Here is an 8,682-nt window from a genome sequence, read left to right as displayed (position 1 = left end):
AGAGATCGCAAATCGAATGAATATCGTAAATCGGAAGATTCGTGAATTTATTATTGAAGAATGCCGAATTTACTTCATTCTTCTAAACATTCTACTATATTAGTGCATACCCATCCGAGATCGCATATTAAAGAATCGTTATTTGAGTCTAGTATATGAAATTAAAGAAAATAAATTAATTCAGTTGAATACTTACTTTTCAGGCACTTCTTATATATTAATACAATATTGATACTCAAGAGTTTCTTCTTTTTATCCAGATTTCCTTCGAGCATAGTAACTCAAAAAAAGTTTTTGATTTTTAAAGATTGATACATTTTCAGGCAATTGAGAAAAAATCTTTGCTATGGAGATCGTAACTAAGCAAATAAGCAAGCAAAGATCGTAAATCTTTCTCACGAAAATCGAAACTGAACAAATATCGTAAAACGGGTGTAAAGTAAATCTGGCAAATACATTTATTAGACTTTTTAAGTAGTATTGCATTACAAAATAATTGCAGTTAAATAAAATTTATAGCATACTGATTGTTGATTGAGAATTTCTTAAAGAAATCTATTACAAGATTATTTCGTTTTTAAAACTGCGACTCAATTCCTTGTGCGGCAGGACGATGCTGTTCAACAGAATCTTCTCGGCGGGAATCTGCACAAAGCAGCCTGCATAAGTTAAAAAAGAATGTCAACTGATTATCTATATAGGGATATTTTATATACAATACTATACCCAAAATGGTTATCGATGGATTCAGCTTTCCTTCGTTGTTGAACAGCGGTGGATTCTCCATTTTGGCAAAAGGTTTATTGGGATCGGGATCACTGGGCGTGCCTTCGACTCGAGTCCAGGCGCCAATGATGCAGCCACGTCCGACAATCGAGTGCAGTATTAGCGTGTGATCCTTGATCTGCGCCTGCTCCAGCACAATCGATTCACGGATGCGGACTCCAGGCCCAATTTGGACACCAGGGCCTATGGCCACATTGGGACCGAGCTGGTAGCACAATTAGTTATCTAAAAACGAAGTGAGCTATATATCCTATACTCACTACTGCTGTAGGATGTACTGTGGCCGAGGGATGCACATAGACATCGGGGTAGACGCTGCAGATCAAGTTGCCATCACCGTCGCCACGTTTCTGGCCCACATTAGCCAGACGTTCGGGATGCGTACGCCGATAGAGTGCAAGGTAATGGCGATTGGCATAGATGGCCGAACCAGCTGTCTTCAGCTGTGACCACCAATTTGGCACCGGCATGGCGAAGAGCTCATCAGTACCAGCTAGAGGTGTGAGCACCTCCTGCTCCCACTTGATGTGACCCTGCTCCTTGCCGTTGCCATTGCCATTGTTATAGCTGAGGCAACTGTACTCCTCGCCCTTGGCGTGAAAGATTTGCGCCAGCTTCGTGAAGATGTCCATGGAGCAGACGTAGACGCCGCAATTAATGAACGTGGACACATAGGAACTGGGCTTCTCTACGTAATGCGACACCGCACCACTGGCGCGATCGAATACGAGGCAGCCGTAGTGCAGCGATTGCTGGCGAGTCGCCTCCGTGCTCATTATGGTCACCAGAGCGCTGGACGGACGCTCCGTATGAAATGTGTAGAGCTCCTGCAGCGGAAAGTCGGCGCAAACATCACCGTTGAGCACAAAGAAGGCGCGCGGATTGCCGGCGCGTATCTGATCGCGAAAGTGGTACATGCCGCCAGCGGTGCCCAGAGAAGTAAACTCCTGCAGATACCTGACAAAGGGAAGAGAGTAGAAGTTCGAGCTCACTTAGTCATCAGGGGAATGAGGACACGTCAGCTGAGGATTGACCCACCTGATGTTGATATTGCTGCTGCTATAAAGCGCCTGCATGTCGCTAACGAAGCCCTCCATCTGCGTTTGCGGGTAGAAGCCAATGATCAGGATCTCCTTCAGCTCCTTCAGCTGCACACAGGCTTCAATGTGATGCGCTATCAACGGTCGCCCGGCAACTGGAAACAGCGGCTTCGGCGTGTCCAGGGACAGCGGGCGGAAGCGAGTGCCTTTCTGGGGGCCACCAATTAATATTACCGCTTTTATCATCTTTAAGTTTGCGCTATTGTTAAGCTTGTGACCAATTCTTTTCTCATCCCAAAATTATTTGTTATCTATTGTCAAATTGAGTCGCACTCAATAGAGGTGGTCAAATATCGATGCCAAAATCGATATGTTTTCATTTGTTTGCAGCTGTTTTACTACACGGTGGCCACACTCAAAATTTACAGTTGCCCTTTTTGCTTGCAATGGAATAGAAAACTAGCATTTCAACAAACTTGAAAAAGTTGAGTGGCTTCAGACAGACTCATCAAATTTGCTAAAGTACGACATATCAATAAATGAAATAATTTAAGCTAGATCATATACGAAAAGTAAAAGTAAAATTTGCATAACTTGGCGCGCTTTCTTATCAGTGGTTGAGTGGTGAGCTGTATGTATTTCACCTCGATAAGCATTCGTTCTGATAAAAAAATACCGAAAGCGTGTCTTCGATATTTTTAAGTATTCTAGATTCGAAAGGTTTTTTATATAAAGAAAAAAAAAGATTTTCATGACTAGAGACTGTCATGTCTTATTAAATATTCCATATAATATTAAGTAAGAAACTGATGCTAGTTTCAGATTTATAATTCAATAAATATAAATGTGATGGGAATATATCAATTCTCTGAATTTTGTAAAATACACGTATCAGGTAAGTTCATAGAAATACCATAACTGTATTGTTTATTTCCCTAGAGCGGTCACACTTGTCGCAAGTCAGCATCGCCTTGCCAGAAGCCGCAAACAGCTGTTCAGCGCTGCCAATGTCTGCAATGTCGTTTCGATAGTTGCGATTCATGCTGTGCCTATCGATGGCAATATACAAATTGTAAATACTTTTTGTATTAAAATGACGAAATAATAAGCATGTTTGTTGAAGACGTAGACATTATATTTTAAATGTTGTTGTATTCAAGAACTGCATAATTCTTACTAGGTAATGTGTGCTTCACATTGATCGTCTGCTTGCCTATCGAAATCAATCGATAGTTATTGAACATCCCTAATTGAATAGCGCCTCGGCCTAAAAGGCGATGTAATTATTGGTCAATAATTTTTGCAAATCGCTTTTTCAATCGCATTAGGAACGTGTTGTTAGCTCAATTGAGTGGCGAACGTGTGTAAAGGGACTAACAGCAGCACGTGCTGCCCGTAACTGAACGACTGAGAGCTTCAACGAGTTGTAGTGTGTGTGCAAAGATGGCATCGCCGGAGCAGCTCGTCGTAGCCGCACTGCAGGGCGCCGCCAATCCGAATCACGAGATTGTGCAGAAAGCAGAGGCACAGCTTAGCGAGTGGGAGCAACAGGCCGGCTTCTTTCCCATTCTGGCCAAGCTGAGCATGAAACTGGCCAGCGACATCGACGCGCCATCCGAAACCCTCTCAGACGCCGTTAAAGTTCGTTGGATGGCGGCTGTTTACCTCAAGAATGGCATCGAACGCTATTGGCGTCACAATTCGCGCCTAGAATTGGTACCCGAGCAGAAACAGGAGATCCGAGATATTCTGCTGCAACACTACAGTGCCGAGGATGTGCCCCAGGTGGCATTGCAAGTGGCTGTGCTGCTGAGCAAAATTGCACGCATTGATTGTTGGCCCGAGCTGCTTCCCACACTGATGAAGCAGCTGCAGGCCTGCAGCGTTGCCGGTGAAGCCCCTGCCACACCCCTACTAGCTCAGCAGCAGCATCGCACGCTCATTGTGCTGCACTATGTGATCAAGGCGCTGGCATCGCGTCGCCTCATGGCCGAGAAGCGGGCATTTGAAGAGCTGGCCGGTCAAATTTTTCGATACATGGCCTGGGATATCTGGGCAACGCTCACCACACGCTTTCTCCAGCTGGTGAAGACGGACACAGAGGCACAGGCACACAGTTGCCTGCAACGCGCCTACATTGCGATGCGTACTCTGCGCAAGCTCGTCGTCTATGGCTGTGGCAGCAAGCCGTACAAGTCCACCGATCACATGAACTTCATTGAACAGCTGTTCGAGCGACTGCGTCAGTGCTTGGAGCTGCGTTATGAGCTGCGGATGCGTTCAGCTGGGCATCAGTTGATCACGGATCTCGAACGTTTCATATTGAAGATGATGAAGACGCTGAACGAATTCATGGAACGGCACTCACTTTCCTTTGCTCGCTTTGTGCCCGTCGCCTTGGAGTTTAGCTTCCACTATGTGTTTCACGAGGGCACCGCGCTCATCTTTGATGCTGGCGAACGCATCAACTTCAGCAACTTTGTCATACAGGCCATCAATCTGCTCAAGGGCATCATGATGAGTGGCAACGACAGCCTAGCCCCACATGCCTCGGACAATACGCTGGAGGATGAGCTGCTTGCCTCGGCGGCGCAGACACAGAGCAAATTCTTCAGCCTGGAGCGCGTGACGTATTTGTGCGAGAAGATTGTCACGCATTATTTTCTGCTCACACAGGATGAGCTGGCAGAATGGCAGCAGGATCCCGAGGGCTATGGCCAGGACGATGGCGGTGGCGATGCCTGGAAATACGAGCTGCGTCCCTGCGTCGAGACGCTCTACTTCACCTGCTTCACCCAGCACTCCAGTGTCATGATCAACGAGGTGCTCAAGTTTGTGCGTCGTGCGCAGCAACTGCAGTTGTCGGAGACCTCCGAACTGAAGGCCATTCTTCTCAAAGATGCCATCTATAATGCTGTCGGGCAGGCGGCCTTTCACTTCTTCAACAAACTGGACTTTGGCGCCTGGCTAACGTCGCAGCTGCTCGCCGAGCTGCGCATTGAGGCGCCCAACTTTCGCATACTGCGTCGCCGCATCATTTGGCTGGTGGGTCATTGGGTAGGCGTCCAGTTGCCTCGCGAACTGCGACCCGTGGCCTATGAGGCATGTCTACATCTGCTGCGCCCGGAGGAAGATATGCCCATTCGATTGGCCGCCGCTCGCACTCTCAATTTGCTGATTGACGACTTTGAGTTCATGCCGGAGGCGTTTCATCCATACTTTGCTGCTCTGTTTGAGGCGCTATTTCTGCTGCTGCGCGAGGCTGCCGCCTGCGATACGAAGATCGTTGTGCTGGGCACCATGACGCTGCTGGTGGAGAAGATGAGCGAATATATCGAACCTCAGGCACTGCAATTAATCTCTTATCTGCCGCTGCTTTGGCGCGAGAGCGAGCTCAATGAATACAATATGCTGCGCTGTGCCATCATTGGCACTTTGGAGCAGCTGGTGCGCACCATACGCGATGTGCCGGAGATTATGAAGCCCTTCCTCTACAGCGTCATAGAGCTGAGCACAGATCTGCAGGTGAGCGATGGATGTAGATACGAGATTTGCTTTTAATAATTTATTATTTTTGATTTTTGTACTGTGACAGCAACGCTCGCATGTTTATCTCATCGAGGATGGCATCATGCTTTGGCTGGCGGTAATTGGCAACTCGACCACGCTGACACCGGAACTGCTGGCACTTTGTGATCACCTGCTGCCCATCATTGAGGTGTCGTCGGAGAATCTCCGCACAGTGCTGCAGCTAATACACGCCTACATTCTGCTCGACCCTCATGTGAGTTCAGTTGTGTTTACAACCCGAGGCTGACTAATGACTAATGACGATGCCTTTCTCTAATTGCAGGCATATTTGAGTCGATATGGCGAGGGATTTGTGGCGTATTGCGTTCACTCGTTTGAGGACATACGCGCCGAGGGCATCATTGCCATGCTGCGCATATTCGAGACGTGCCTCAAGACGGACGCAACGATGGGACTGCGTCTGGTGCGTCCAGCTCTGCCCTTTGTCTTCCAGCAGGTGTGCCTCAAGCAGGAATACCCCATGACCATGGGCTGGTATCTGACGCTGCTCGCACGCACGCTGCTCATCGATCAGTCGGTGTTCATGTCTGTGGTGCAGGAGTTGCCACAAACGGATGCACTTGCGCGCATTCTCGACGTGTGGATCGAGATGTTTCCCCTCGTCGCCGACACGCACGCGGAGAAACGCAAGCTGTTCTGCCTGGCATTCGCATCGATCTTTGGCAACAATGAGCTGCTGCTCGCCAGATTGCCGCACATCCTGCAGCTGGTGGAGGAGACGCTGGCCGAGGTGATGGACAAGCAATATACCGCGTCGGATGAGGGCGCCGATAAGGCGACGCAACGCTATTACGACTCGCTGGTCATACACGACGAGCACGAGCTGGAGGACTTCCAGGAGCAGCTGTACGATGACTTTCACTCGAAGACCTATCATGACGACAGGCACCGTCAGCTGGTGCTCAAGGATCCGGTGTATAAGATACCATTAACCGATTACCTCAAGTGGCAGCTGCAGAGTCTGCAGACGCAGCTGGGCGCCGCACGCTACGAGCAGCTGATGCGCGGCGTTTGTCCCGAAATTCTCGAGAAGATTAACATGTACATAGAGCAGACGGTGCCAAAGGCGTGTGGCGTTTGCGCCGGCACCACCGATGATCAGGAGCAGCCGCCCGATTCCAGCAGCCAAAAGGCGCCCGACTGTTGACCATCACTGATATCGTTATCGTCATCGTCCTCTTCATCATCGCAAGCTAAGTCCACAACCACATCCACACTGGCGCTGGAGCCGTTCATTGCTGTGCTTCAAAAGCTTTCTACATACTAAGTTATTAATGTATTTTGTATTGAAATTATATATTTTTTAATTGTTAAACGACTAATCGACTAACTAATCTATCCGTCAATCTCCAGCTGGACGTCGCTCCATTTTGCTGCGCAGCAGATTCTTGATGGTCTCATCCTTCTGCTGCAGCTTCTGATGCAGCTTCTCCAGCTCCTCGCTGTTGCGGGCGTGAAGGCCACGCAGCTGCGACTCCTTGTGCTTGAGCAGCGTCGATAAATGCTGCACTGCATCGTACGTCTCGCGCACCTCCGTTTGCCCAGCCTCCAGCTTCTGTGCCCACTGCAGTGTCATGCGTAGACGGGCCTTCAATCGATCCCTGGCATGCTTCGCCTTCTCGGAACTGCGGAGCAATGAAGCGGCGCGATTGTTGCTCGCCTGCAGCTGATCCTCGAGAGCGCTGCGTTCGCGTGCATGCTCCTGCTTCAGCTGTTCCAGCAGCGTCTTGCACTGCTGCACTGCCTCCGAATCGCCAACGGGCTCAACAACTGCAACAGCAGCTGTAGCTGTAGCAGGCGGCGTCGACGGAGCTGCAAGCGTTGAGCTTTTCAGTGCCACCAGCTCGGATTTGCAGCGGGCGTACGCATCCTGCAGGTGATTCATATCCAGCAGCAGCGTCTGATTGCGCTGCTCATAGAAGTGCATCACCTCGACCAGTTTCTCCTTGACCAGATCGGTTTTACGCGTTTGTGCCTCAGCTTTAGAACGACAAACTCCCAGCTGTGCCTGCAGACGAACTCGCTCCTCCGTCCAGCCACCCACATCGCGACGTAGCTGCTCCTGCGCCTGCAGCAGACGCGTGTTCTCCTCCAGAGCGCGCTTCAGCTCGCCGCCAAACAGCTCAAAGTCAGCGGCATACTGGGCGAGCAGTGCGTCCTTGTCCCGAAAGGATTCATCGTACGCCTGCAGCAGCGGCATCAGCGTGTGAGTCGGCAGCTGAGTTGTCCAGGGCGGCACAGCGCTAGAGGTGGTAGTGGGCGTGGCAGTAGGCGCATCCTTGTCGGCAGTACGTCGCTGATCCTGATAGCATTCGATCTGCACGTTCAAGCGAAACACCAATGTCTTGAGCATGTCCACATCATTGGCCAGCTCCTTGTTTTGTTCCACGACGCCGCTGAGTTTCTGATTGAGCTGCTGGCAACGCGGGCAACTAGCTAGCTGCTCCTCTGCCTGGCCAAGACGCCTCTCCAGCTGGTCGCTGTCCAGGCGCAGCTGCTCGTTTTCCTTGGCGAAGCGATCATTGTACTTGTGTAGAGTATCCAGGCGCTGCAGTAACTGCTCCAACTGCTGCTCCTTGGCCTGCAGCTGAAGGAAGCAAGCGATATAATACCGAAGTCATTGGGAAGCTACTTCACTTACCAGTCCGTTGAGAGTGCGTTCCTGCTGATGTTTCTTCTTTTGGACGGACAACTCCTGTGTCTGTCGCTGTTCCACTTCCACGCTCTTCGATCTGCGACTGAAATTGCCGCTCAGCGTTTGCAGCACTTTTCGCTGTCGCTTTGAATGGCTTCTGCTCTGCTCTGGCTGTAGTTTTTCGAGCTTCTCGTGCTGCTCCTGCTCACTCTGGTCGAGATCCGTGATCATAACAGTTCGCTTCACATGCGTTTCCATTTGGAGTGAATCCCTCGACACTTATCGCTCGCCTGCTTGTTTGGCTTTCAGGGCAATAGAGTAAACAAATCCAAACAAACTGTCGTAGCCAGGTTGTCATGGTTATTCCCTGCCATGTTTGACCCTGTTTCGACTTAAACATTGGGGGTAATCAACCCCCTTTGCAAGTGCGGCACTGCTCGCGGTTTCCAGTGAAGACCAAAGAGAGCTTTCGTCGGCTAAGAGAGTGAAAAAGCTCGCGCTCTTGCGCTAAGAGTTTTTAGGGGTAGGTTGAGGAGACCACCTTTAGGTTTCACTACCGTTCGGGGGGTCCTTGAGTGGCGCATAAAACTAATGTCCAGGCGGAAAACTTCAACTTCGATGGGTCCTCCT

The 8,682-nt window shown here is 49.8% G+C and overlaps 3 protein-coding genes across 3 annotated transcripts; 1 reads left to right on the top strand and 2 right to left on the bottom strand.

Annotated features, from left to right (window-relative positions):
• Positions 1 to 435: 435 nt before the first annotated feature.
• Positions 436 to 2,176, bottom strand: LOC133840667 (mannose-1-phosphate guanyltransferase alpha). Its single transcript, XM_062272619.1, has 4 exons — positions 1,825 to 2,176; positions 1,047 to 1,743; positions 727 to 991; positions 436 to 659 (listed from the first exon to the last, which is right to left on the bottom strand). The coding sequence occupies exons 1-4, from the start codon at positions 2,070 to 2,072 to the stop codon at positions 559 to 561; spliced, it is 1,311 nt and encodes a 436-aa protein (XP_062128603.1). The 5' UTR covers positions 2,073 to 2,176; the 3' UTR covers positions 436 to 558.
• Positions 2,177 to 2,705: 529 nt separating this feature from the next.
• On the top strand, positions 2,706 to 6,735 carry LOC133840665 (importin-11). Its single transcript, XM_062272616.1, has 4 exons — positions 2,706 to 2,721; positions 3,155 to 5,351; positions 5,422 to 5,610; positions 5,680 to 6,735. Exons 2-4 carry the CDS (start codon positions 3,270 to 3,272, stop codon positions 6,562 to 6,564), a joined length of 3,156 nt encoding a protein of 1,051 aa, XP_062128600.1. The 5' UTR covers positions 2,706 to 2,721; positions 3,155 to 3,269; the 3' UTR covers positions 6,565 to 6,735.
• On the bottom strand, positions 6,730 to 8,366 carry LOC133840666 (protein Cep89 homolog). Its single transcript, XM_062272618.1, has 2 exons — positions 8,059 to 8,366; positions 6,730 to 8,004 (listed from the first exon to the last, which is right to left on the bottom strand). The coding sequence occupies exons 1-2, from the start codon at positions 8,308 to 8,310 to the stop codon at positions 6,760 to 6,762; spliced, it is 1,497 nt and encodes a 498-aa protein (XP_062128602.1). The 5' UTR covers positions 8,311 to 8,366; the 3' UTR covers positions 6,730 to 6,759.
• Between the last annotated feature and the right edge of the window lie 316 nt (positions 8,367 to 8,682).

This window comes from Drosophila sulfurigaster, chromosome 3 (assembly GCF_023558435.1).
Source record: "Drosophila sulfurigaster albostrigata strain 15112-1811.04 chromosome 3, ASM2355843v2, whole genome shotgun sequence".
Classification (NCBI taxonomy): Eukaryota; Metazoa; Arthropoda; class Insecta; order Diptera; family Drosophilidae; genus Drosophila; species Drosophila sulfurigaster.
Note: the sequence above shows the minus strand (reverse complement) of the source record. Positions and strands in the feature narration are given on the sequence as shown.